The 27,420-nt window shown below is 40.7% G+C and overlaps 1 protein-coding gene across 2 annotated transcripts in view; it reads left to right on the forward strand.

Annotated features, from left to right (window-relative positions):
• The first annotated feature begins 55 nt into the window (after positions 1 to 55).
• plxnc1 (plexin C1) overlaps positions 56 to 27,420 on the forward strand; it is a 28,392-nt gene continuing 1,027 nt past the window's right edge. Inside the window, exons 1-30 of one of the 2 annotated variants that reach the window (XM_056367199.1) lie at positions 56 to 1,237; positions 1,453 to 1,569; positions 4,371 to 4,505; positions 4,631 to 4,728; positions 4,810 to 4,915; positions 4,997 to 5,162; positions 5,541 to 5,643; positions 5,832 to 5,907; positions 6,377 to 6,418; positions 6,550 to 6,680; positions 7,396 to 7,575; positions 8,383 to 8,491; positions 10,144 to 10,323; positions 10,408 to 10,575; positions 10,742 to 10,841; positions 11,898 to 11,999; positions 15,140 to 15,243; positions 15,360 to 15,401; positions 15,495 to 15,619; positions 16,592 to 16,790; positions 17,964 to 18,110; positions 21,651 to 21,819; positions 22,442 to 22,542; positions 24,074 to 24,149; positions 25,230 to 25,264; positions 25,387 to 25,482; positions 25,859 to 26,022; positions 26,122 to 26,269; positions 26,454 to 26,594; positions 26,687 to 26,761. In XM_056367199.1, coding sequence (XP_056223174.1) covers positions 209 to 1,237; positions 1,453 to 1,569; positions 4,371 to 4,505; positions 4,631 to 4,728; positions 4,810 to 4,915; positions 4,997 to 5,162; positions 5,541 to 5,643; positions 5,832 to 5,907; positions 6,377 to 6,418; positions 6,550 to 6,680; positions 7,396 to 7,575; positions 8,383 to 8,491; positions 10,144 to 10,323; positions 10,408 to 10,575; positions 10,742 to 10,841; positions 11,898 to 11,999; positions 15,140 to 15,243; positions 15,360 to 15,401; positions 15,495 to 15,619; positions 16,592 to 16,790; positions 17,964 to 18,110; positions 21,651 to 21,819; positions 22,442 to 22,542; positions 24,074 to 24,149; positions 25,230 to 25,264; positions 25,387 to 25,482; positions 25,859 to 26,022; positions 26,122 to 26,269; positions 26,454 to 26,594; positions 26,687 to 26,761 — 4,464 coding nt within the window. In that variant the 5' untranslated portion in view covers positions 56 to 208. The remainder of the gene's footprint in view (positions 1,238 to 1,452; positions 1,570 to 4,370; positions 4,506 to 4,630; positions 4,729 to 4,809; positions 4,916 to 4,996; positions 5,163 to 5,540; positions 5,644 to 5,831; positions 5,908 to 6,376; positions 6,419 to 6,549; positions 6,681 to 7,395; positions 7,576 to 8,382; positions 8,492 to 10,143; positions 10,324 to 10,407; positions 10,576 to 10,741; positions 10,842 to 11,897; positions 12,000 to 15,139; positions 15,244 to 15,359; positions 15,402 to 15,494; positions 15,620 to 16,591; positions 16,791 to 17,963; positions 18,111 to 21,650; positions 21,820 to 22,441; positions 22,543 to 24,073; positions 24,150 to 25,229; positions 25,265 to 25,386; positions 25,483 to 25,858; positions 26,023 to 26,121; positions 26,270 to 26,453; positions 26,595 to 26,686; positions 26,762 to 27,420) is intronic. The other variant, XM_056367200.1, reaches the window with a different exon arrangement.

A 27,420-nucleotide genomic window follows, 5' to 3' on the forward strand; every position in this document is an offset into this window, starting at 1 on the left:
GCGCTGCTGCAAAATCTGTTTCTAAGAAGCAGTTAAATGTCTGATGGCTTTCGTTTTCGGAGGCCTCTCCTACTTTCTGCACTTCTCTTTTCAGCAGAGGCGCGCTGCGCCTTTACGCACGACTAGTGGCACTAGCGGAGTGTACAGAGCCATGCAGGTCGTCAGTGTATGAGGGTTTCCCACTTAAAGCTGCCACAGCTGCTAGAACATGATCCTGCTGCCTGGTCTGTTGTTTATTCTCTGGGGAGAACCGGGTCGGTGTCGGGGGGAGGATGGAGGCTTCACTTTTGATGGAGATATCCGTCACTTCGCCGTGGCCACCAACTCGGTTTACATCGCTACAGAGGAGAGGCTGTACCAGCTGAGCCACAACCTGACTCTGGTCCAGAGTCGGACCCAGAGAGGATTCATGAAGGACGGTGCCATCCCGCCGGTTGAGGAGCATTTCTACCGTGTTTCTGAGGTGGCGTTGTGGAACGCAACTTTCAGCGTCAACGTGTTATTGCCATTTGTTGAGAACGGCACTCTGATCAGCTGCGGGGTGACCGACGATAACTGTGGTTACTGTGAGGTTCTGGACCTGATGAACATCTCTAAGCTTGTGCACAGGGAGAGCATCCATGTGGGACCACTGAGGCGCAGCAGCGCGTCCGTCTCAGTCTTGGTGACAGTGGAGAAGAGTCCAACCCAGAGACACTTTTACATTCTGACCGCGATACAGAAAAACCATCAAGAACATTCTGGTCCGAGCCGCTGCCGCTCTAGTACCCAAACTCTCAACCTTCAGAATACGGATGAGAAGCAGTCCGGAGGTATATTTTCTTTTAATGATGACCATTCCCGATCTTCTTTCGAAAGTAAAGGCGATGTGGAGTTTGTGGACGGATTTCAGATCAGTTCAACCCTGTATCTGCTCTCCAACGTGCCCTCCGGCTCCAAAAGTAACAAAGTCCGTCTAATTTGGTTTGAGGGCAAAACCAACAAGATCGAGACTGTCAAGTCGCTGCGGGGCGCGACTCTCAGTGTCTCTGAAGGTGGTGGTGACGGTAACAGACTCCTGGCCTCCTCGCTGATCCCGGGCGGTCCGCCGGTGCTCTGGAGCGGAGTGTTCAGTGTGGATGAAGGACAGCTGAACACCAAGCTGGTAGTGTTTGACATCAGCCCTGATCTCAGCGGAGAGGCCGATGCAGATCCAGACTTCTGTAGTGATTGTAACACCAAGCAAACAGTTAAAAAGGTAACGGGTCATTTATACAGCTTATAGAGTTGGTGCTAAAGAGAAAGTGACTAAATTCAGCTGTCAGTTACTGTAACTGCACACTCATTCATTCATTATCAGCATATTATCCATACTGCAAGTAGGCTACCTTAAGTTCTTCAAAGCTCTACTCTCAGAGCTTTTGAAACCTGTTGGATCCAGATGATGAACTTGTTTGTGTTTCTCCGCCAAAGACACTGAAGCCGGAGGCAGTGCTCTTCAGACAGAACAACATGACCTCTGTGCTGGCAGTGAGGCAGAAGGCCTGGATGGTTTTCTTCATCGGGACGGGAGATGGGCAGCTCATCAAGGTGTGTATAAGAGGTTAAATCTGTAATTGGAAAAACAAACCATTAACCTAGAATCGGTACTTAAATAACACAACTGATAGCATTCACCAAAGACTATCTATTATGTTATGATAATTAGGTAGCATCTATACATGAACTTAAAGTCACAGTGATGTGTTGTTTTGAAGTTGAAGTCTGAGGTTGATTTCACCAGCTAATTGACATTAACATCCATCCATCCATTATCCATACTGCTTATCCTTACCAGTAAGGAGGGGGATTGACAGGAACAATTATAGTAAAATTTAATGGCAAAACAACCCATAATATTTCTTTCCTGAATAACAAGTATTAAATGAAAATGCTTCCATTTTTCCCAACTTTACATCGGCACCATAAATAATTTTATTTGCAGTTTTGTTTGATCTGCAGCAGGTCCTGGCAGACTGACATTACTTTCGGTCACTGTCTTTATTTCCTCTGCATCTTCTCCATTGCATCATCCTCTGCTTTCTTTCCTTCTCCCCGATAAAACTGTTTATATTGTGCAGACACTCTTTATACATGCTCACCCACATGATTAACGCATTTGAACAGAAGTCTGGGAGCACTCCAGTAACCTTCTGCAAGACACAATAGGCTCTTCCATGCTTTACCTTCACAAGTGTTCATAAAACTCCAAAGTGTATTTGTGACTGCTGTGCAGCCGAGGCCTAACAGAGAAGGATGGCTTTTCTATTGCCTGGGAAATGTAGCATGTAATGGAGGACAACTGACAGTGTATAGAGAAATACTGCCGAAAAAAAGGGCTGACCACCCATTGCCTTTTTATTTCTGAAAGATAAGATGCTATAGCTGTAGAAGTGTAGACCTATAATTCACTGGAACATACTGTACCATTATCTGGTTGTGGTCAAGCATTAGACTTACCAAATTCTGTTTGTTTAGCATTATTTGTCTATATCAAGTTTTTTGTTTCCATTTTCTTAAATTATGCCCAAGTTAATTCCCTCAACGGAAAACAGAAATGAACATAAACGAGAGCTATTGCTGCAATTCTACAGCAGCATGGCAAAGTAGTCTGACAAATAGATGGCATCTGTATCTTAGGACTGACTAAGAATGAGGTCTGGTCGTCAGGTGATGTCCAGAGGAGGGACACTCACTAGGGTGGAAGGTGAAGCATGATGAACCTGAAAATTTCCAGACCACACATATAGGCTAAGAGGGAGAAAGTGACCCTTAGCAGCACAAAATACTCTTGCATCATATCCTGTGTACTAGGTAATGGTAAAGTGAGGCAACACATTGGATGTCACATGATTTGACATGGTGACTGCCGCTCAACAGAAACACCAACATGCAGCAAGTTTTCAACACACTTCATGTTTTTTTCTGTCGTGGTTTGAGCTCTTAGTCCTGTTAGAGGACAACACAGTGAGGTTTTTCTCAGCAAGTATAATAGTGGTGGTCATTAGCAAATGGTCTGACCTACAAAAAGCCTGAGCCACAGACATAAAAAGAATTCTGCTGTAAGTCCATTATTTCACCACAGCCATTGAATGCTGCAGCAAAACTTTTTCCATTACTTGTAGATGTGCGTAGATCTGTCCTTCTTTAAAAAAAAAAAAACAAGTCCATAGGTCCATAGCAGGTTATTATGACCCATTGTTACGTTTTGTTGTTAGGTGACATCCAGCAGCCGTAGTAATAATGGCAAGGTGAAAGGGAAAAGTTTGGTGACATAGTATTAACACCTACAAAGTTCACGTTAGAAGGAGGAGACTGAGTTATTGTTACCATGACAACCAAGATAATCAAAAGTTAAGGAAGTACCCAAGAACCCAAACCACAATCTTTTCTTAAACCTAGCCAAGTACCTATTTTGCGACAAAGGTCTGGTCCTGTTGGTGCAGTCTGAGTGTTTATTATTGTAACCACGACAACCAAGGTCGGGAGTAACACTTTATAAAAATGTTTATTCATAAGTCATTTATAAGCTCTTAGTTAAGGATAAAATAATCATAACCAAAACATTGATATACATTTGTAGATGTATTATGTAGATGTTGGTGCTGTGTTAACATGTAACAAATATGTTGTAAGTCATGTATAAACTTAAAAACATGAAACAATCATTAACAAATCATTAGGATTAATAATTAGTAAGTTTATATATTATGAATCACTTGTAAGTAAATGACATGTGAACATGTTGCTAAATCATTTACAAAGCTTTCTGTATCCCCCTAATCTAAAGTGAAAACCAGTCATCACATGTAAATGTTACATATCATTTGTAAATCTTCCTCAGCTATTACAAACTATGTGAATATGTATACAAGTCATTTATAAAGCTTTCTGCATCCTCCTTGTTGAAAGTGTAAATTTTTGTCTATATAAATGTGAAGCATAGAATTTCAGAATAGATCATAAAACCAGCTACAGAAAATGGTTTCATAAACTTTTCTATAGATGTGTTTTGCAACTTAATGGTCTAGTCAAAGCTTTGCATATAATTAGTAAAGTGTTGAATTATACATTTACAATTCCTTTGCAACAGTTGAGAAACAGTCTTACAGCTGGTTATACTGTAGTCTGCTGACTGGCCAACACAAATGCCTTGGTCACAGCAGTGAACAACTTGACATCTACATTTTTTCTCTTTTTGCATTTTTTATATTTCGATCAGAGTGGCCCCTGTTGCTTCCAATTTCAGAAAAAACAGTTTTTAATCCACCCATTTTAATTCAGCCTTTATATATAGACCAGCAGCAGCTCAGTTTCTCAGAAAATGACCAAAGCTACGTTCTTGTTTTCAGCTTGCTGTGGATAAGAACTATCACACCGTCTGTCCCACGGTGCTCTACAGGGCCAATGATGACCGCAGAGTGTTTCCCAAAATACAACTGGATCAAGTCGATCGTAAACATGTGTACGTGCCATTTCAGAACAAGGTGGGTGCATTGTACATGTATCACATGTAAGATGGTGCTGAACACAGTGGTTGTTTATTACCACAACGTCACATGTGCGTATGTTGTATTTCAAAGTGTAGCAAAGTGTCAGTGTTTTCTTCTAGATGGAGCGTGTCCCCGTGTCAACGTGCAGCACATACAAAAATGTGCAGGAGTGCTGGTCTGCACAGGATCCATACTGTGTCTGGTGTGACTCTAAGAGGTCAGTGAAACATCTCATCTGACGTCTTCAAACATCTTAAACAACTTTAAACTTGGTTGTAAAATAATTTTCTTTTCCTAGTTGCACATTTGAAGATGACTGCAAAGATTCAGACTGGGTGTCCATTCCTGATGATTACCAGCAGAAAATGGTTTCCCACAATGTTGCAAAGGACTCCACTGGCCAGGTAGAGAGGACAAGTTTTAACTCTGATCAGTTGTGTGTCAGTTATTTGTCCTTTAAACACTCACAACGAGACCTTTTTCAGATCACACTTAACATCCTGACACACCTGACTGCGGGCGAGAAGGCACGGTCCAACTTCGCCTGTCAGTTCCTTGTGCGTTCCAGAGAGCTTTGTAGGAAGAATAACTTTCCTCCACAGTTCCCACAATGCATCTGCATCCTCTCTGAGAACATACTTCCTGCTGAAGGTCAGTAACATTTGATAAACGTAATAATCTCATGAATTATGTACTTAACAACGGGACGACCAGTTGTTTATCAGGGGATCCGCTAATATTAAACACACAGGCTTATTTATCATCAGCCTAACTGTTGTACCTGAGCAGTCAGTCACACCTGGTATTATTTGCTGCTGTTTCCTTGTCACCTCTGCCTGCTCCTGATGATGGTTTTAAAGTAAAACTGAAAGCTTGAGAAAGCTGCCATCAGTAATTTTACTCTTATATACAGTTGTTTATCAGCTGACAAACCTGTGATGCTTCATTGGTATATTGCATGTAAACACGTGTATCACTGAAAACTGTAACATTTTTACTGTAATGTTGAATGTGTTATTTGCATTTCAGGCCTGGCAGTCAGTGTAAGAATTAGACTTGGCTCGTTGACCTTATTGGAACCACTGACACTAACCAACTGCTCTGACATCAGAGGACCGCCAACTTCTGTCTTGTAAGTCCACTACCACTGTCAATACACAAAGACACCTACTGTCAACTAATAATGTCTAATATACCAGGAAACGTATATTATTATGTTGTGATCTTTGTGATCTATCAAGTCGTTGTGATCCATATTTCTAGTGTTATACTGACGCTGGTCTTTACACCAACATGTTATAAGATTTGTTTCCTCCTCAGGTGTCAGCAGTGTATCAGGGCTGGATGTGGCTGGAGCAAAAACCACTGTTCCTGGGCAAATCAGGGAGTGAGGAATGTAATTATGTATATTTTTATGTATTTATCTAACAAACGTGAACAAATGGGAAAGGAGATGAAACAGCTAGCTTCCATCAGAAGTTACAAAACGAAATGCCTTCCACATCCATCTTATTTACATTTTGTCTTGTTTTCTAACGTTAAAAAACTAGTCACCAACTGAGTCAGCACCCAGCTGCCTGCTCAGAGTGGTTCAGAGTTCAGACACTTTGCAAAGACAGCAGCTTCACTGTGATGACAGTCTGACTGTGTTTCACTGAGTCCAATGCTGGTTAAACCAAAATGTTATTTCTGCACATACGTACACCATGTAAATAAAGCAGCATTATAGGTGTTGGCATATCCCTCAGGCTGGCTGTTTTCTACTGTTCTCCAGGTTTTGACTTTAGCTGAATGTCCTGAATCGACTCTAATAATACCTTCACAGTGAGTGTCATGTAATCCTGCTGAATTTCTTCCTCCTGCAGGAGAGTCTTTGCCAAATGATGGGGTCAGGAATGAACTTTTCTGTGAGTCTGAACCTCAGCTCTCACACACATTCTTCATCTGAAGTTCACCTTCTTCACATTCAGTCGAGGTTAAAACATCAGTAGAAGGCGACACGTTAAAATGATTATTTTTCTGTGTGTTTTACTGTCAGAGGCCAGAGATCTCCTCCATCACTCCCAGTGTCGTGTCTTTCTACGGCAGAAACCATGCAGTGTTGAGCGGTCATAACCTCAGTGATGTGACCAGAGTGAGGATCCAGACTGAAGACTGCTCTCCACGAGAGTGAGTCTATGGGCCACTAAGATTATGCTTACAACATTTTAAATATAGCAATTATTATAGGGAAATACCACCCACATTATGAGTGTTTACATTCTACTAGTTGACAGAACTGACATTAGTTACCAGTGATCGTCCAGTCAATACATATGAATATGTTTCTCTTTCCTGAAGCCATAAACTGGATTTCTGATGTAAAATATGTTTCTGAAGCTCAAGTTTGGTTCACACATGCTACCAAAGCTAAATGATGACAAAGTTTGGTGTTGCAGCATCATCATAAGGCTCCAGATAGTCAGAGGAACAGCTGCTGATTTGTCAGCTTTATGAATAATAGAAAAATGTTCACCCCCTTTTGCCTCTCAGCATCATTGCTCAGACTTTTTGGTATCTGATGTAAACTTGAAATTAAAGCTGAGTGTGCTTCCGCTTCAGGGAATTGTCAGATCATTATTTTCAATAATTGTTGATTGATGTGACTGCATAGGCTTGCACCAACATTTTGCTGTTTTCTATGTTAAAAGCATTCTTCATTTGATCTCTTTAGGGTTTAGATGTTTTATAATAGCAGTATATTATCACTCACATGTTAAGCATATGAAACACCATCTTGGTGAGTTTAAACAAGGTGGATTTATCAAGTTACCTGTGTAAGAGTCATGAACTCAGTGAGATGAACTGCTCCCTCTCCCTCTGTCTTCCTGTGTGCTCTGCTCAGATCTCCTGTATGGAACAACACAGGTGTGAGTCTGACGTTCCACATTCCCAGCACAGAATCAAAAGGCGTGGTCAAAGTATGTGTTCTCCTCCCAGACGGTAGTTGCCATGGCAATACTAAAATCACCTACCAGTCATCACCATCCTGCACTAACATTGTACCAAGTAGCACTTGGGTCAGGTATGTTTGGATTTCTTGGTACTTTTACATACCTGATAAAACATAAAGATTAAATGTCTCAAAAGCCAATAAAACCATTTAATAATAATGATAATTATTATTGTTGTTGTTATTATTATAACTGATAATCTCAGATTCAGATATGTTGTTTCTAGCAGATGCAGGGTTACACAATCAAATCAAAAGAACTCATTTAAGGAACATGACATACTGCTGATATAGACATAGACATATATAACATGAGCTTCTCTTTAAGTAGTGACTTCTTTCGTTTAGCAGGTTTAGTGCTTTAGTTTTGAGGGAACAGGTTTTAAAACTGTTAACAAAACAGTGCTGAGCTCCATTAGAGTTTGCTTAGAGCTTTCAGCAAGTTATTGAAAGAACAAATTTAAAGTGACACACATAGCGTTCTGCCATCAGTGAACCACCACTTGGTCAATATTGAGACAGAACTGGTGTGACAATTTAATTTTATACTTTGGTATCACAAATGCTCCAGAGACTTATTCTCCATAACAATGTCAGTAACTGACAAACTGTAACAGGTTGAGGGTAATCTGATGGGGAATGACAGCAACTTCCCAAAAGCAGTGTCTTTCACCACTTCCCTTTATGGTTGAAGCAACTGAAACTGACACTTCTGCCTTTGGGTTTGCATCTCAAATAGTAACACAGTTTTAAAAGACATGACAGTTAAGATACTGTTGGGTTTTAAAACACAAATCCTCTCAAGGACTGACAACAAAATGTAAGAACAACAGAGCTTGTGTATTAAATTGTGATTGGCTGCTCCTCTGTGTCCTGTAGTGGAAAGAGGAAGATCACACTCACTGGCTCTCGCCTGGACTTTGTGGAAGGGGTCACACACAGCCACGCCCCACAGGAGGTCAAACTTCCTGGAAACAGCAGCTATCACGTGGGTCTGGAGACGAGCACAATGTTACATAGCGTTGTTATCTATCATTAATTATGTCATGTCATATCATTCTGCATTACACTTTACTGTCACATTATATCACAACATGTCCTGTCACATCATCCTGTGTAATTTTCCACTATTAGTATTTTTTAGTATTTTACGCTGTTGTCAAAGAGAGATGTCAAATCATGTTTGTGTCGTGTCACATTACATTACCATGTCCTTCTATGCAATACATACAGTTGAAGTCAGAAGTTTACATACACTTCAGACAAATACATTCAGACTGAGGTTTGCACAATTACTGATTTAATCCTAATAAACAACATGTTTTAGGATCTTAGGATCACTTAAATGTGTAATGTCAGAATAATAGTAGAGAGAATGATTCATTTCAGCTTTTGTTCCTTTCATCACATTCCCAGTGGGTCAGATGTTTACATACACTTTGCTAGTATTTGGTAGAATTGCCTTTAAATGTTTAATTTCGGTCAAATGTGTGAAGTATCCCTTCACAAGCTTCTCACAATTAGGTCCTGACAGAGCTGGTGGAAGTGAGACAGGGTTGTAGGCCTCCTTGCTTGTTACACCTCTTTTCAATTCTGTACACAAATTTTCAGTTGGCTTGACATCAGGGCTTTGTGATGGCCACTCCCAATACATTGACTTTGTTGTTCTCAAGCTATTTTGCCACAACTTTGGAAGTATGCTTGGGTTCATTTGGAAGACCCATTTGCGACTGAGCTTTAACTTCCTGGCAGATGTCTTGAGATGTTATCCATATAATTTTCCTTCCTTATGATGCCATCTATTTCCTGAAGTCTTCCAGTCCCTTGTGCAGCAAATCCCCCCACAACATGATGCTGCTTCACAATTGGGATGGCGATCTTGCAAGCCTCATCCTTTTTTTCTCCAAACATACGATTTGGGTTTTTTTTTTTTATGGCAGTTTTGGAGGAGGGACTTCTTCCTTGCTGAGCAGCTTTTCAGGTTATGTTGTTAAGACTCTCTTAACACTGTTTGTTCTGGGATTCATTTGCACTTTTCACACCAAAGTAAGTTCATTTCAAGGAGACAGATCACATCTCCTTCCTGAGTGGTATGACACCTGCAGGGTCCCATGGTATTTATAGTTGTGTGCGGTTGTTTTGTACAGATGAAAATAGAACCTTCCGGTATCAGGAAATTGCTCCCAAGGATGAACCAGACTTTTTTTTTTCTGAGCTGATTTCTTTTGATTTTCCAATGATGTCAATCAAAGAGTTAGAGGTTAGGCCTTAAAATACTTCCACACCTCCAATTAACACAGATGATTCCAATTAGCCTATCAGAAGCTTCTAAACCCATGACATCATTTGCTGGAACTTTTCCAATCAGTTTCAAGGCACTTTTATACTATACAATTTAGTATATAGAAACTTCTGTCTGACTGGAATTGTGATATAGTGAATTAAAAGTCAAACAAACTGTAAACAATTGCTGTGAAAAGTACTTCACCTTACCAAGTTGCCAAAACTATAGTTTGAGAACATGAAATCTGTGGAGTGGTTAAAAAAATTACTTCAACCAAAGTATATGTAAAATTCTGACTTCACTGTAGATTACATCATATTCTATATAACACAGAATATTCCTTTAATTCGCTGCAGAATCTCACCTATGACACACCTGCGGCAGGAAACAATCAGGGGACTTTTAACAGCACTTTGTCTCTGAAAGTAGCCAACGATACCGTGCCCTGCTCCACAAGCATCACCTACTATCCAAACCCTGAGTTTACCAGCTTCACATCCACAAAGAGAGGGGACGATGTCCGCATCATCATAGAGGTAATGAATATTGTTGTCACAAATGCATACACATAAAGACATGAATGCATTGAAGGTCAGCATTTGTATCTCTTTTTGTTTCAGAAAAAGGCAGACAAACTGGACATGACAAGCGCTGAGCTGTCAGTGTTTGGCATTCATGATGGAAAAGAACACCCCTGCATCATGTGGCTCAAAGAAACCAAAAATAAGTCTGACCTTTTCACCTGTGACATAAAGAGCACGACCGTCACTAAATTTCAGCAGTTAAAGGTAAATCTTTCATCCAAAATAAAACGAACCTGATCATAGAGTATATTGGATCTATACAATAGTTATTAAACGTAACTTTTTTTCAAAGTAGTAAATATGTATTTGTGCTCTGTACAATTCCTTTCAAATGTAATGTGATTATTGCTTTTTTTTTTTTTTTTTACAGATAGAGTATGGAGATAGGACAATAACACTGAACCTTAACTCTTCATCACTGTTCATTTTGACGATGCTTGTCCTTCTGCTGATACCCTGCATTATCGTCAGTGAGTACACAAAGTCACAGAGTGATTTGGCCCATTTTGTTCCACTACCAGCCTCAAAGAGTTATACAGGACAAACCTTAACAGGGAAACCATTTTCTCTTTTCATTACATTTACATTTACTCATTTGGCAGTTGCTTTTATCCAAACAACTCACAAGTGAGGGACATCAATAAAGCTGTGCACCTTGGTCTAAGTACTAAGTATTACATCTGTTCAATAAGTGCAAAGAGATCAGGTAAAGAAGTGCAGTGAAGGTTTATAGTAAGAGCTAATTAGGCATGTTCGAGGTGTTAGGAGAGGAGGTGCTCTCTGAAGAGATGAGTCTGAGATGAGAGAGAGGGACGCTCCTGCTTGTTCCACCATCAGGGAACCACAGACCAGAACAATCTGGACTGAGATTGTTGTGTGAGGGTGGTGATGCCAGGTGACTTTGCTTGTTGGCACACAGTGGCCGAGAAGGCCACTGTAGATTCAGGCGGTCATGGGTAGCCAGTGTAGGTCGATGAGCAGCAGAGTGACAAAGACCAGACGGACTGCTGCATTCTGGTCCATCAGTAAGGGTTTCACCGTGCATGAGGGGACGCCCGCTAGAAGGGCATTCCAGTAGGGGTGAGAGATGAAGATGCGATTTTGATATTGATATCGTGATGGAAAGATTGATTGGCTGGGCTGACTAAGAGTTCAGTCTTAGAGGTTTAGTTGTCCAGTGAAATAGGATTCAAACCAAGAAAGCACTAGGTCCAGCAAGATAAGAACTGGGGACTGAGCTGCAGCGCTAGCTGCCATTAAAGGTAAAGTTCGTATTTTTTGACTTGGGGTTCTGTGAGGTCGTGGTAGATAGTCGGTACATTACCTGCAGTAGATTATAATCGGCGCGCTCTCTGTTAGGAACCGACCGGAGATAACGGCAGAGTGGCAGAGCAATGTGTTGCTGTGCAAAGGGCCACCAGAAAAACAGCTACTGTAACAATCCAATATCTGTTTAAATGTACGCTTCATGTAGAATGTTTTCAGCGGTCATTTTGTATGTTTGTCTGCTTGGTTTCGTCTTTCAGCGGTGGTTCTTGTTTATCGACGCCAACAGAAGAAGCTCACTGCTAGGATGAACAGACGTTTGGAGGTCCTGGAGCTCGACATCAGGAATGACATCAGACAAGGTCAGTCACAAATTCTCACAATGTATCTGTGCTATAACAATAAGGCACAGATAAAAGCTCACATTTTAAGTACTGAGCACTTGTGGACTTCTACAATGAATCCCAATAGTGACCAGTTTAAACAGAATCAATTTTGGATAAGTATCAAAACTTCAATAGAAACTTCCATCCTGCAGCACAATCTCCTCTGCTGTACGTCTTCAGTATGTCCTAAATGCTTACATTTTGGCAAAATACGGCTGCCTCAAGCAGAAACAACATGGGCCTCTGCACCGGAACTTGACAAGGATTTTGAAACATCTGCCCAGGAATTATAGATGAAAACTTTTAGCTAACTGTTGCATTTACAGCAGTGTTTATTAATGTGCACTGTCCATGTTAAATAAACCATTAAATTAATTTATTCATTCATTCATAAATTGGCATGAGGGTTGAGTTGGAGGTTGTGCATGTAGCCGTATGAGGCCACCACAGAGCCCTTGTGCTCTGTTTGGGCAAAGTTTTTGTGTGTCTGCTAGTGTTTGGACAGCATTCAATGACTTTTGGCTTTAGCTCTAAGAACTGCTTTTGTCAAGTGAAAGAAAAAAGACTTGTATTAAACTCATGTTAATAAAATCTTACCTCTTTATCCAGTCATGTTATACTCATGATATTGAGTGTTTTGGTATCTGAACCTAAACTCAGGTATTGTATGGATACTAAAATTTCAAATCCCTTGTCAAGGTCATGCTAATGCTAAATAGTAGTCAACACAGAGCTGGAGTTGTTTTTAGCCATGCTAGCAGCGTGGTTCCATGGATGGTAACGTCAGAGGGCCCATTACTTTGGACCAAACTGAAATATCTGTCGGATGGATTACCATGGAAATATTTTACAGATATTCATGATCCCCAGAGGATTAATCCTACTGATTGTGGTGATCCACTGACTTTCCCTCTAGCGCCCCCAAGAGGTTAACATTTTTGGCATTTAATTCAAATTCATGTTTCCCTAATGATGACATGAATTAATTTTTCATCCAGTGTTATCATCAGTTCAAAATTTTTAATTAATCCAGTGTTGGTTTTGACCAAATACCTCTAAAATTAATGACATTCCCAACAGCCTCAACTCTATTTTATATTTAGTGTTAATTAGCAACTGTTAGCATGCTAAATTAAGATGGTGGATATATAACATGAAAAATTATACCTGCTAAAACTCAACATGTTGGCATTGTCATTGTGGGCACGTTGGCGTAATGAAACTAGCTTAGTACTGGATCAAAGAGCCATGTTGCATTCTCTGTAATGAGACTTTTTTATCACACATTATAGGGGATTTTTTTTTCTCCAGCGTCACCAAGTGCTGCTCATCGTGGGAACTGTTAGGTTTTTCTCTTTAATATTATAAGGTCTTCACCTTATTCTGTAAATTGCCTTGAGATAATGTATGTTATGATTTGGCGCTATACAAATAAAATTGAATAATTTAAAATTGTTAAAAAATGAATGCATTGTCTTTGTGGACAAACGCAGTCTGGTACTGAGAAGAGACAGAGCTTTCCATGGTTCCCAGTACTTATTTTAGCACTGTATTTACAAAGGCTTCCAACACTGAAAACTGTCTACTACAATCTGTTAAACATTAAAATGTCTCCGAGCAACAGTTTCACACGTTCTCTGCAACATGCTACAACTTTACAAGATGAGAAAAATGTATCTGATCGTATTCGCTAAGCAGCTGAGCCTTATCACACTCAAACCTATGTTGAACCACTTCACTTTACTTTGCTCAGTTCACAGAGCCTCAACACACACGAACACATGCACTTCACATTTATGGTGTGAGATAATTGAGCTTGTTCCTTTTTCTGATGTCAAACTATTCACACGGTTGGTGTTAAAAAAATAGATTTTTTATGTACACATACATATATGTCTTAATGCCAACTGTGACAAGTTTGACATCAGAAAAAGGAACAGACTCTTGTATCAAATGAGGCCATGCATTAATGTACACATACATCAACGCATGGCCTCATTTGTAGTAATCCTGTAGTAAGCCTGCAGAGGTAGATCAGAACTACACCCATTTACACTACAGTTTCACTTTTTACTTGTTAAAACTGATGCTTGCTTCTAGGGTTGCACGGTATACCGGTACCAGTATAGTACCGCGATACTAGAGTTTTGAAAACGGTACTATACCGGCATTTAAAAACAAACGGTACTTTTATTTCATTTTATTGAATGCAAATGAATTGGTAAATTGGAGCCTGTCTCTTTAAGCACAGCGAGGCCAGCGAGTGTGACGTAGTTGCCCGAGAGGATGTAAGCCGCGTCCCACGCGCACTCGCATGCTTAGACTGAGGAGGAGAGAGAAACGACAAGTTGCGTCTTAGACAGACGGAGCGGGTTGAAGAAAATACCGTAGATAGAGATGGCAGCTGCAGAAAAGCCCGTACTTGTGGTCAAAATGGGGGCCCGAAGTTCGGTGTGGAAATATTTCGGGTTCAAACCGAACGATAAAGGCGAGCCACTGAACCCAGAGGCACCGCAGTGCAAGCGGTGCTACAAAGTGTGTCTCGCAGAAGGAGCCAACACTTCAAACCTGTCGAAACATTTAAAGGACAACCATGCGGACTTGTTCCGAGACTTCAGTCAAGAACGACAGGTGATAATGTTGTTCACCTGTTCACTGCACTGTAATGTCAATGAAAGAAGTACAAAGCCCCTCCCAGCCCGGTAGTAAACCTACAGTAGCCTGCATACAGAGAGCTAAAACATGTCCATGGTTAATAAATACATTAAAAAATATATTTTTAAAAATTAAATGACATTCTTTAAATATTTAAATAACCCATTAAGGCAATACATAATATAATGAAATATTTTTTACAAAAAGTATCGAAAAGTATCGAAATACATATTGGTATCGCTATCGAAACAGAAATTTGGTATCGTGACAACCCTACTTGCTTCACAACGTTGCTTTTTCATCTGACTCTACAGAGAGATATATATATTATCTGCTTTGTCCTTTGTTGTGTTTCCCAGAGAAAACATGGGTGTTTCAAGTGTTTTCTCCAGTCATGCCAAATGAGATGTTGTGTCACTCAAAGTTTCATAAAAGCAGCCTCATTTAACTGTCTGCTGCAGGTTTTGTGGATCTGCAGACAGAGAAAGCTGAGCTGATGGAAAACGTTGGAGCAATTCCTTTCCTGGACTACAAGCACTTTGCCTCCAGAATCTTTTTTCCTGAGGTACAGTTGAAATGTGAAGAAAGCAAATGATCATGTCAGACACACTGATGCTAAAAATATTGAATACATTATCATCACCAAATTAACAGAGCTACCATTTTGTTACTGTTTCCCAGAGTGAAAGTTTGATGACGTCGTGTATCAGAGACATTGGACAGGTAAGGTTTGACACCAGCTACATGCACATGTCATAATGTGCAGTCTTGTAACTGTCAGTGATGTTTGCGTCATTGTATCTGACCTGGTATCAGGACGCAGTGAAGGTTCAGCTTGATGAGTGTTGCCAGGGCTTGTCCAGGCTGATCCAGGATCAGCTCTTCCTCACGTCTATGGTTCACGCTCTGGAGGAGCAGAAGAACTTCACCATCAAAGACAAGTCAGTTTTTCATATTTTACTTAAAGCCAGTTTATGTGACTCACATATCATGATACTAAAGATGTATGTTGGTAACGATGCAGCTGTAATTTTGATCTCTTCCATTTTGTGCTTGCTCTTGCTGACGCTTTCTGTCTTGTTCTGTTTTTATTTTCTTTTGTTGTTCAGCTTCTCTTCTCTTCCATATTTGTACACTGCTCTATTCTATACTATTTTAATACTGCGGTTTCAGTTTCCTGTTCCACTTTTCTCTCTTTATTTTTTCTTACCTATTATTGTCCATTAAATTTTTCACTTTATTTCCATTCACTTGTATCCTCCCTCACCTTTTTGTCTGCACTGCAACAGCTAGCACATAAATCTAAAGCTCTTTGGACAAACCATGGCTACTTTCTGTAGAGAGTTGCCAGTATTTTAGGCTTTCCCTCCACATACACACCTCTCTGTGCTCACATTGACCAAACACAGTCCGGCCGTATACTAGTTCTGACCTAATCTTGTTATAAGTCTACGGCTGTTAGGGCAGCTGTGGCTCAGGAGGTAGAGCGGGTCGAAGGTGGGTGGTTCGATCCCTGGCTCTTTTGGCCCACATGTTAAGTGTGTTTGCCAAGATACTGAACCCCAAATTGCACCGTGTGTGTGTGTGTGTGTGTGTGTGTGTGTGTGTGTGTGTGTGTGTGCGTGCGTGCGTGCGTGCGTGCGTGCGTGCGTGCGTGCGTGCGTGCGTGCGTGCGTGCGTGCGTGCGTGCGTGCGTGCGTGCGTGCGTGCGTGTGTGTGCGCGTGTGTGATGAGAAAGCTTTATATAAGTGCAGTCCATTTGCTCATCCTCTTGTTAACTCATGTCAGTTCTGTTCTCCTCATCCATTCTTGTCTGCTTTTATTATCTTCTTGTCATCTCCTAAGGATTGTTTTCTCGTCTTCCTCACGTGCTGTTCTTGTCTCCTCTCTCATTTTACTCTATTCTGTTTCAGGTGTGCATTGGCATCTCTACTAACAGTAGCACTCCACGGCAACCTGTTCTACCTGACAGAGGTGATGGAGGTTCTGCTGAAGGATCTGATGCAGCAAAAAAGCAACGCTCAGCCCAAACTGTTTCTACGACGCACTGAGTCCACAGTGGAGAAACTGTTGACCAACTGGATGTCCATATGCCTTTATGGCTTCCTCCGGGTCCGTTGCTCTTCTATTTCTTGTCTTTGTGCTTTTTCTTTACTATCACTTTATGACTACGTTTAACCAGGCTGATACACTGGCTGTATGGTTGTCTGTTGGTCGGTCTAACACTTTGTCAGGACTGAAATATCGCAACAACTATTAGTTGGAAAACCCTTAAATTTTGTTAAAGAAAAAATGCATTAATGGTCCCCAGACGATAAATTCTAACGACTTTGGTTACTTTTCATCCAGTGCCACCAGCAGGTCAAAGTTTTGACTTATCCAGTTAAATAGCTCAACATCTGCTAAATGGATAGGTGCACAATTGGTGTTTGACATTCATGGTTCCAAGACGACATATCTAACTTTCAGACTAATGACTCATTATTCCTCGACTTTTCTTTCAGCACCATCATGATTTCTTTTTTAAAATTTAGTGGTTAGCTTTGGATAAGATGCTCTCACGCTAAACTAAGATGGTGAACATGATAAAACGAATGTGTGCTAAACACCAGTATGTTAGCATTACTGTGAGTACGATAGCGTGCCGATGCTATTCTTTAGTTTGACCTCACAGAGCCACTGTCTTATCATTACTTGTGACTCACCTTCAGATTAGTTAAAATATTGTCAACATACAATGTGTGAAGTAAACAGGAACTTGTCCTGTAGCGCTTGGTGATAATAATAACACCATGCATCACAATCCAGTGTTCAAAGCAAATGGTTTTACAATTTGTGCAATACTTCTCCCTCAAGCTGTCTTTGACATGATAAGTAAGGCACTGGTTTGTCTGTGTTGATGTTGGTCTGTGTTGTAAGTTATATTGCTTTATGATTTACCTTTGGTTATTAATATCTTGTCAAGGTGTTTCTGGGAGGCTCCAGCAGGGTATTTGCTGTAGGTGTCGATTCAGCTATTTGATAAACTACATCCTATCCCCTAAACCTCCTCTGTCAACAGGCTTGTTTCCATGGTGACTGACAGTAGCTCTGTATAGCTATCATGCAGTCAGGGGAGTTATTCATGTCATGTCCACAGTTCAGAATTTTAATCAGCTCTTTTACATTACACCACACATGCGGTCTTCTTCATAAATGTGATTGTCGGTACCATATTCTACACAGCCCATGTGATGATGGTTTACAGTACTGACCCACTGAGTTCCTGTTTCTGATTCTGTACAGGAAAGTGTTGGCCAGCACCTGTTCCTGATGGTGAGCGCTCTCACGCAGCAGATCGCCAAAGGACCTGTGGACTGTGTGACAGAAAAAGCTCTGTACACACTCAGTGAGGACTGGCTGCTGTGGCAGGCTCCGGACTTCAGCTGCCTGGTACACGCACGCACACACACACACACACACACACACACACACACTCGTTTTACATCTCAGGGCACTTGTACACTTGAGCGGATTAGTGGAGTCCAAACAAGAGCTCCTTTCCTGTGTGGTGGTTTATTTACTTCAGGTACATGAAATAACCACTAAACTATTAGTGGAACATTTACATATTTTTTTTCTGCGTCAGTTCATCCCAAGTTTAGTCGGCTGTATTTGAACATGCAGGAAATCATTACCACTTCCCATTTTCTTAGTTCTGTTTTTTGGTCTGATGGCTCTCTACAAAACGGCTCTTGCTTAATCCTGTATTTCAGCTCTATCAAAAAGGATGCTGTAATGTTAAATCTCCAAACTGTGGGTCAGGTTTTTGAAACCTAACATGGACTTCAGAGTTTTAGTGTAATAACTTTCAGGTCTGGCTGTTTCTCACATTGACTGTAAGGAGACAGCTTGTCGGTGCACAGAAACAGCCTCTGAATCACTTCCTCCTCTGTTTATCTTAAGATCTGAACACACAGTATAGCTGTAAAGAGCTTGACAGGGGTTTATTTACCTCAGAAGTTTTGAAATAGTCCCTGAAGTATCCAGAAATGCACAGTACAGTGCAAAGTTTTAGGCACTGTGATTTGTACAAAGTGCAGTAAACACAAAAAACCTAACTCAATATCAGTATTTGCTATGACCCCCCCCCCGTGCCTTTAAACCAGCACCGGTTCTCCTCGGTACACATGCTCACAGTTCTTCAGGTTCTTGGCAGGTAGGTTGTTCCAGCATTCTGGAGAACCTGCCACGGTTCTTCTGTGGATTTAGGCTGTGGAGTCAGTCTGATCCCAGTCAGTCTGATCCCAGACTGACTCCATGATGCTGACATCAGGGCTCTGTTGGGGCCAGTCCATCTGTTGCAGGACTCCTGGTTATTGTCTCTGAGGATACTTCTGACTCTGGTTCTACATGTGGACTGACTGTCCTGCTGAAGCATGAATTTGAGACCGTTCATAATAGCACTGCAGGATCATTAAGAATTTAAACATCTAAAGTGCCTAAAACCTTTATACTTGTATATCAGTTTACTCAACCTATTGCTTAAAAGACAGTGAATTGGTTGAGAGAAATTCAATTTATTCATGTTTAGAGTTAAAAACAACCTTGTTGTGGCCTCTGTTTGGGGCGTAGTTTGAAGTAACTTGGTAACACAAGTGAAACTGAAAATCTTCTCATCCTACAGCAGGAAGTATCTGCCTGCTGTCAAACATTCAGATTGAAAATGAGAGTGGATGTTGTTTTGTTATGTCAGTGAGGGATGTGTTCAGTTTGTTGACAGGAAACAAAATATTAAGAAAGGCTTGGGTTGGTCAATAACCTACTCTGAGTGTGTGAAGACACTGATACTGTCGAAGGTTTTTACTGACTTCTCAACCACTGCAGCTCGTCGACATATCAGAAAACCCACATTTTGTATGAACCTGGTTTCTTTGAACACACCCAACTGATCAGAGCAGAGATAGAGAACCTCATGACACTATATGCAGAAGTGTGTGTGTTTAATGCAAGTTGAATTATAATGTTGGTTAATACTGTATTAGCATAGAAAGTAAGTAAAAAAAGATACATAGTTGTGAAAAATAAACAACAATTCACATGTTCAGCTGAAAGAAGGATTTAAATGACATCAGACATCAACATCCATTAAATCAATGGTTCCTAGAGTTGTGGGCTTGTGTGACTCCTTAAAATGAAAAAATCTCTACTTTCTACATCGTATAGGTTTATGGATCATAACCAAAAAGTTAAAGTACTTTAAGTAATTTTTAAGAGTCCTGAAAAAGTAATATTATCCAGTTATTCACTAGCAAAAAGCAAAGATCAGAAGAACTGAAAAAATACATTTAATTTTTGTGCAGTAGATATTGGGAACCAGTGAATTAAATACAACAAATGAGAGAAAATCGATGTTCAGTATTAGATGGGGGTTGACATGTACACACAGTAGTTTGGCAGTTATGGGCTCATTTGCAGATACATACTACTTTATATCCCATTTAGAACAACACAGTGACAGTGTTCAATATACGCTGCCCAAACACATTATTTCATTATAAAGCATGTAGATGCCATTAGAACTGAGAGAGCAGGAAAATATGAGCTAGTGGCCAAGTATGACGTGAGATACACCGAGAGATTAAACTGAAACAGAACTTTATTTTGTAATAAGTCTTTGTAGTCCTGCAGGACTGACCACAGTCACTGGAGTGTGTAAATGCTGACAACCGAAGATGAACCTGTGATATCAGTCTCCTATGAAGTGGTTTCTTTAGCTGCTAAACAGTTGTAACTTTGTCTGCTGTTTGGTGCGGGGCAGGTAGAGGCACCGTGAGTTCATCAGAGCTATTTCAGTGACTACAGCTGAGAGCACTGAGAGTGAGAGAGCTGTAGAGTCAGTCTCTGTGGATTCATCACTGCTTCTCCCAGTCACACAGTATTTTAAATCTAATGTTTGACAGTTCGCTTACACATGTACACGCTAATGGTACATATCTTTTCATGTGGTACATCTTGAATGTCATTTAGACTGAAGCACATGAAACATACATGATGTGCAGTAAGTAAGAGACATGAACATCCTGCACATAAACCTTCAACAAAAAATAATGTGTTGGATCACTGCCACAATGCTTTTCTAATACAACACTTCCCTGTGTTTCATCTTTAGTCCTGTGTTCATTCTTTTACATTTCACTCTCTCTGCTGCTGCAGTGACACATGGTGCCGCTGTAATGTTAAAATCTGTACAATAACAGAAAATCCACCTTAAAACAAAGTGTTCCTGTGACCATGTAAAGTAAACCACTTTACATTTACTGTACATTGGCCATTAGGTGCAACCATTAGCCACAAAACTGCAGAGAGGAATAAGATCATCAGTCTCTGTCCGTGTCACAGGACTTCCTGTCATGTGACACGGCTCTGAACACCTTTTATTAACCTGCAGTTGCTTTATACTTTCCAACAACGAACATGACACAGCCAATGTTCTTATAACGTGTTGTTATTATGAATAAGAACACGCCCGTAACGATCAGATTCCTTTCATCATTAACCCATGTGTGTATAATATAGTTAACTGTGTGTGGGCTCCAGGCTGCAGCATTCAAAACACACCCGACGCAACGACAGATGAGCTACGAGCTAGTCGGTCGAACACTGTAAACTGTACATTTTGAAACAGCTAATGTTTCAATGAGGTTTAGATCCAGTTTGTTCACACAATAGTGAAACTGAGATTAGCATTAGTGGTTATTTTAGTCGTTTTTGACAAGTACACAAGCAAGTATACTGTACAAGCTGCTGTGTGCATGAGCGAGTGAGTTCAGGTTTTAGTCACCACTGAGACATGGACTCTGTGTATCTGAGTGAATTAATGTGAAATGTAGTAATCTGTTTTTAATTCTGCCTGAGGTTAAAAAAAACACGAGACTGAGATTTATAGTGTGTCATGTGAGTTGTGTCCATGTTTGTGTCTGTTGTGTGCAGAAGCTGAAGGTGCTGTTTGCTGTGGGCAGTGACGGGGAGGTCAGTGAGCCCCTGGAGGTCAACGCCCTCAGCTGTGACACGGTGGAGCAGGTCAAAGAGAAAATCCTGTCCACCTTCAAGGCCAAGTTTGGTTTCCCCTACAACATCGCCCTCAGGGACGTTTGTATCGGTCAGTAACACACCACTGCTTTACTGTCTAACTAAGTTTTATGGTTTAAATGCTGTTCGCTGCGTTTCAGAGGATGAGTCTGAGATTCTATATTTTTCTTATTGACAACTATGTGAACACAAAAAAACCAACAATGTAGTGGTTTTATGAACAGGTTTTGTATTTGTAGCCAATGGCTGATGTGTCTTATTTCTATGTGCCACTGTTGTATAAAACCATTGAAAACACATCAGTTCCTTACATACCTTGAACATTAATGTGTAAGTCAGTCTCACATACATAATAGTCCCCACCAAATGTACAATTTAAGGAATGATTTAGCTTTTTCTTTAAATGAAAGTGTATATTGTGATAAATTGTAAAAGAGTCTGGAGTATCACAGACATGGTGAAGCTGGACAGTTGTTGACAGTAAGAACAACAATAGCAGCCACATTCTTAAAGCACAACAGGTGATTTAAGGGGTATTATTGCACATTTTTGCTCATTTAACTTGATATTGTTTGACTGCGCATTAAAGTGAAATAAACATTTGATTTTTAAGTTGCCACAAAAGCATCTATAACCTTCAAAAAAGCATTTTCAAACTGTTTAACTATAACTTTTCCTCTTTGTCCCACCAGAGCATGAGAAGATCGGATCCTTTGTTCCTCTTGAGGAAGTGGACAGAAGCTCGGAAGTTGTCGGGGAGGTGACGATGCTCAACACACTCAATCACTACAAGGTGAAAGTGTTTGGGAAAAAAAAAAGTTTGTCATACTTTCATACTCTCATGCAGAAACTCCTGTGTTGATGTCTGGGCCAGTTGTGTGTTGGATAGAGGGTGTTTCTGAGTTGAAACTGAAATACGGACTGCACAGCACTGCACTTCACGAACTAAAGAAACCATAGTCTCTACAAGTCTCCTCTCACTTTCAGTGTTGTTGCTGCTGTCTGTGCGGACTGGAGCAGATACAGGTGTTTTCTGTGCTGGTTGTCAAATAAAATTCACATGACAGCTTGACAGAAACTGGATAAATACCACCTGTAATATTTTAACACAGACAGATTTAATCTTACAGGAAAAGGCCACATGCTGGGAGACCCAAAAATAATTACCTTTTATAATTCAGTTCATAAGACACGTCACATCTCAAGACTCTTTACAGTCAGGTCAGACTTTACAACATTAGAGAGAGAAAACACAACAGTTCCCACCATCTTCAACACACACACACACACACACACACACACACACACACACACACAAAACCCATTGTTGACTGAGGCGGTGTGTGTAGTATTAACATCAAGAACAAAAGTCAGATAACATGACTCACTGTGCTGAACAAACGCTGCTTTTCAGGGTCTTTTACTTTCTTCACTTTGAAACTTGCTGTTAATATCAGACTCATTGTTTCCTGTCGGCAACAACAGAATTATATTTAACCTAGTTAGTCGACAGCAGCTCATCAAAGCTGAAGAGAGGCGTTTATATACAAGAAGAAAAAAAAAACATACTGGAGGGAGAGTGGTTTGTAATGTCTTCCTAATGGGATCATGGACTCTTTTTTGAGCACCATCTATCAGAGCACCATCAGGGCAGGAGGGATACAACTCCACCAAATGAGCTGAATCATGGCCCTGATGTTCTGGTGTGTGTTGGCCATGCTACAACTTAAATAAGCACATGATTAGCCAAACAAGAAACAACACATGAGTGTTGCTGACTTGGGAAATCCATGTAACACTGAAAATGTTAGTTTTAACTTACAGGTCCCATATTGTTTAAAGGTAGATTTCCATGTCTGTTGTGATTATAAAGCAGGTCTAGGATCTATATTAATATAGAACCTGTATTCAGAAACTGAGCCTTAAAACGAGCTGCCAGGACTCCTGCCACGCCCCGCCCACCTGGACCCACCGTTCAGCCTTGCAGGATTTGTTTTCTCTGAGTGTTTACCTGAAATCTGCTATATTTTTATTCAGTTACTCAGTGAACAGTCAGCCAATCAGAAGAGAAGCTCAGAACCTCCTCTCTTCTGATTGGCTCACTGACCTGTTGTTACTAGAGCTCCAGAGAAGAGCCTGAGAGAGGAGATGTAAAACTACAGTGATTATGGATCAACAAATAAAACACAGGAAAAGTTTAAAATATTCAACCTTTGAGTTTTATTGCACAAATGTTAAATAAAGGTTTTCTTTGGTTCCTGGAAAGCTGATGTTTGATGAACCTCTCACTAAAACAGCAGCATCCTGTTTTTGTTCTCCTGCAGGTTGCTGATGGAGAGACGATCAAAGTGCTTTCTAAGAAAACTCGTCCTCCTCTGAGCCCACAGGGAAGTCTGAAGGGTGAGAGCTGAGAAGATTGTTACCACTCGCACATCAGTACATTAAGTATGGAGACGGAACCAGGAGGTGTTTAGCTTAGCTTAGCATTAAGACTGGAAGCGGGTGGAAACTCCCCAAAGTTGCCTAGCAACACATCTAAAGCTCGGCAACACTTTGTATTTCACTCATCAAATGTCAAATCGTCCCCTTCATTTCACTTTGAGATAAACAGCTGATTCTTCTATTCAGAGCAGTTCATGACGGAGCTGTAAAGCAAAGCTAGCAGGATAAAAACACATGAGGTTGCTTGAAACTTAAAAGACAAACAAAGGATTTAAGAGTTTACAATCAGTTGCAGTGATAAGTCTCTGAACAGCATCTGGTAGTTTTTGCACCAGCCGTGAAGGTTCAAGTCTGACTCTGAGACCAGTATGTGTAAAAATAATCTCAAGTAAACTAACTAATGTTTTCATTATAAATTCATCTGCCTTTTTTGATCAATTAGTGAATTGTTTATTCAAAAACAGATATCAAACATGTTCAGTTTACTACAAGCTGAGAAAAGCAACAAATCCTCACATTTTTTTATCACTATTTTTTCTTGAGAAATGACTAAAATGATTATTTGATTATCAAAATAGTTGGTTTTTTTGTTGATTGACTAATTGATTAATTGACTAATTGTTTCAGTTCTAGTCGACACTCAAAGTCCTAATGAAGTAAAGCCTGCCAGCTCGAACAAACAATCAGCTCGAGTCAGCTTAAGTGGAGCTTCAGCTTTGAGTATTTTGTTATTTTGGTGACAACCCGAGTGTTCAGTGGGAGAAACTAAATGTTTTCAGCTGCTGTGGAGATGCACATTTACTGTTTCTCTGCTGCTCTCCACCACTGTCACCTTTAGAAATGTCCCAGATTTACTGTGCAGCGTATAGGAGGATTTAGAAATGGGTCTTGGTCAGTTTCAAATACTGAAGCATAACCTTCTTTCATGCAGAGGTTTTTCTTTATGAGCTGTATATTACATCTCAGTGATTACAGAAAAGAAGATGTTAATTATCTCTGCAAATAATCACTGTTGATTTCTGCTCATTTTCCCTCCAGATGATGAGAACTTCTCTGGAAAATACTTCCACTTGGTAAGAGACACGTTGTGTTTTGTCTTTGCTGAAGTGACTCATCAGATGTTCAGATATCACAGGATACTGAAGGTTAGTTTGGGCTGAGATGAACTGGTGGCTGGTGTTTTCTTTACCGGCAGATTGATCCTGATGTAGACGAGGACCAGAGAAAGAACCCAGAGAGGAAGAAGTTAAAACTGAAGGAAGTGCACCTCACCAAGCTGCTCTCCACCAAGGCAAGGGAACCAGACACTCACTCCAACACGGGCAGAACTGATACTAGAATCTGCCTCTGCCGTGGTTATTTTTACCACCAGCAGCAGAGTTGATACAGGAAGCTGCCATTTCTGTCACTCGCACCCTGAGCTTAGCTTTGCTGAATTTGAAGAAGATTTTGTTTTCAACTTAGAAAAAAAGCAGGTGTCACTTTGATCTTCCCTTTTCTAGGAAAGCAGGAAATTAATAAGCAACAGCGAGTTCTAATGACAGGGGAAGCATGTAGAGTTATCTCAGATGAGAGGAATTTAAACTAAATTTGAAACTTGAAATATCTTTTCCTGCTCAGTGTACTTCTGAACAGCAGAAATGAAATCACCTCGTTCTCTCTCTAAGGTGGCCGTGCATTCATTTGTGGAGAACCTGTTCAAGACCATCTGGGGGACGCAGCACAGCAAAGCTCTGCATGCTGTCAAATACTTCTTTGACTTCCTGGACACTCAGGCAGACTACATGAAGATCACCGACCCAGATGTCCTGCACATCTGGAAGACCAACAGGTACAGCTGGGTCATCCAAAGCTCTGTGGACAAGTCAGAACAAATAAATGTAGGGATGGTAGAGCGTCTGCCTGACGAGTCTTTACACTTTCTTCACAGTTTGCCTCTGCGCTTCTGGGTCAACATCCTGAAAAACCCACAGTTTGTTTTTGACATGGAGAAGACTCCACATCTGGACGGCTGCTTGTCCGTCATCGCTCAGGCCTTCATGGACTCCTTCTCCCTCAGTGAGACCCAGCTGGGGAAGGTAAAGTATAAGACAAGTCTCGCATTTCATTCTGACAAGAAGCGCAGGAAGTCTAGTTTTCCTTCCTCTGCTGAGAGTGGACTCAGTGGTGGATGTCAACTCTAATACAGAAGTAAAATCAAGCATCTTTTCACAGGAGGTTTGCACCAAAAAGTCACGGTATTTGAATGTTATTGTGTTCCAGCACGCGCCGACCAACAAGCTCCTGTATGCCAAAGATATTCCCAAGTTCAAACTGGAAGTGAAGGCGTACTATAAGCAGATCAGAGAGCAGTCACCAATCACAGACTCAGAATTCAAGGACTTGTTGCAGCAGGAGTCGAAGGTAACGTCCATTTCAATATAAAATCTAAAAGAAAAAAAGAAAAAGTAGCTCGGTGAAGACCAGCAGTGAAAGATGACTGGTTTTTATTTCAGAAACATGAAAATGAATTCAATGAAGCCGCAGCCCTCCGAGAGCTCTACAGATTCATCCAGCGATACTTCACTGAGGTCAGTACTTTTCTTCTCAGGAGCAGCTCACACATTTTCTTCTCACTTTCTGAAGTCACTGTGAGTGCTTTGGGTGAAGTGACGATGTTTGAGATGCCACATAGATTTCTCTCAACACATTTTATTTGCAGTTTGCACATTGACTCTCTGAGGGTGACAAACTGATAAACTGCTCTCTGAGGTGAACAGTGACACTGGAGAAAAACACAACCAGGACTGGAATTGACTTTTTCACACTGATTACACATCATCCGGTCTGAGTGTGTGGGCAATGACAAATGTTAACTGGGGGATTTTGGCTGCAGTGTGAAAACCATCTAACTTTAAATGAGCTTTACCCACCTTCTTATTATTATTTTGTCTTACTTTAGGCAAAACCACCATTACATTTCATTATGTGCATCAATACATGTGGTTTCAACAGACGCATGTGAGGTCATAACATTAGAAATGTGTTTATTCTTGTGGTTTCTGTTTTATGAGCGCAACTCCTAGTTTACCCACATTTTATTTGTTGTCACCTTGTATCTGGGGTGTTGTCCAGACGAGCAACAGCCACAGAGACACTTGTGAAACCAACAGTCGTGTGTGTGTGTGTGTGTGTGTGCGTGTGCGTGTGGAGGAAATGAGATTTAAAACCCTCTGATTTTCTCTCTACT

Source organism: Seriola aureovittata, chromosome 22 (assembly GCF_021018895.1).
Source record: "Seriola aureovittata isolate HTS-2021-v1 ecotype China chromosome 22, ASM2101889v1, whole genome shotgun sequence".
NCBI classification, from domain to species: domain Eukaryota; kingdom Metazoa; phylum Chordata; class Actinopteri; order Carangiformes; family Carangidae; genus Seriola; species Seriola aureovittata.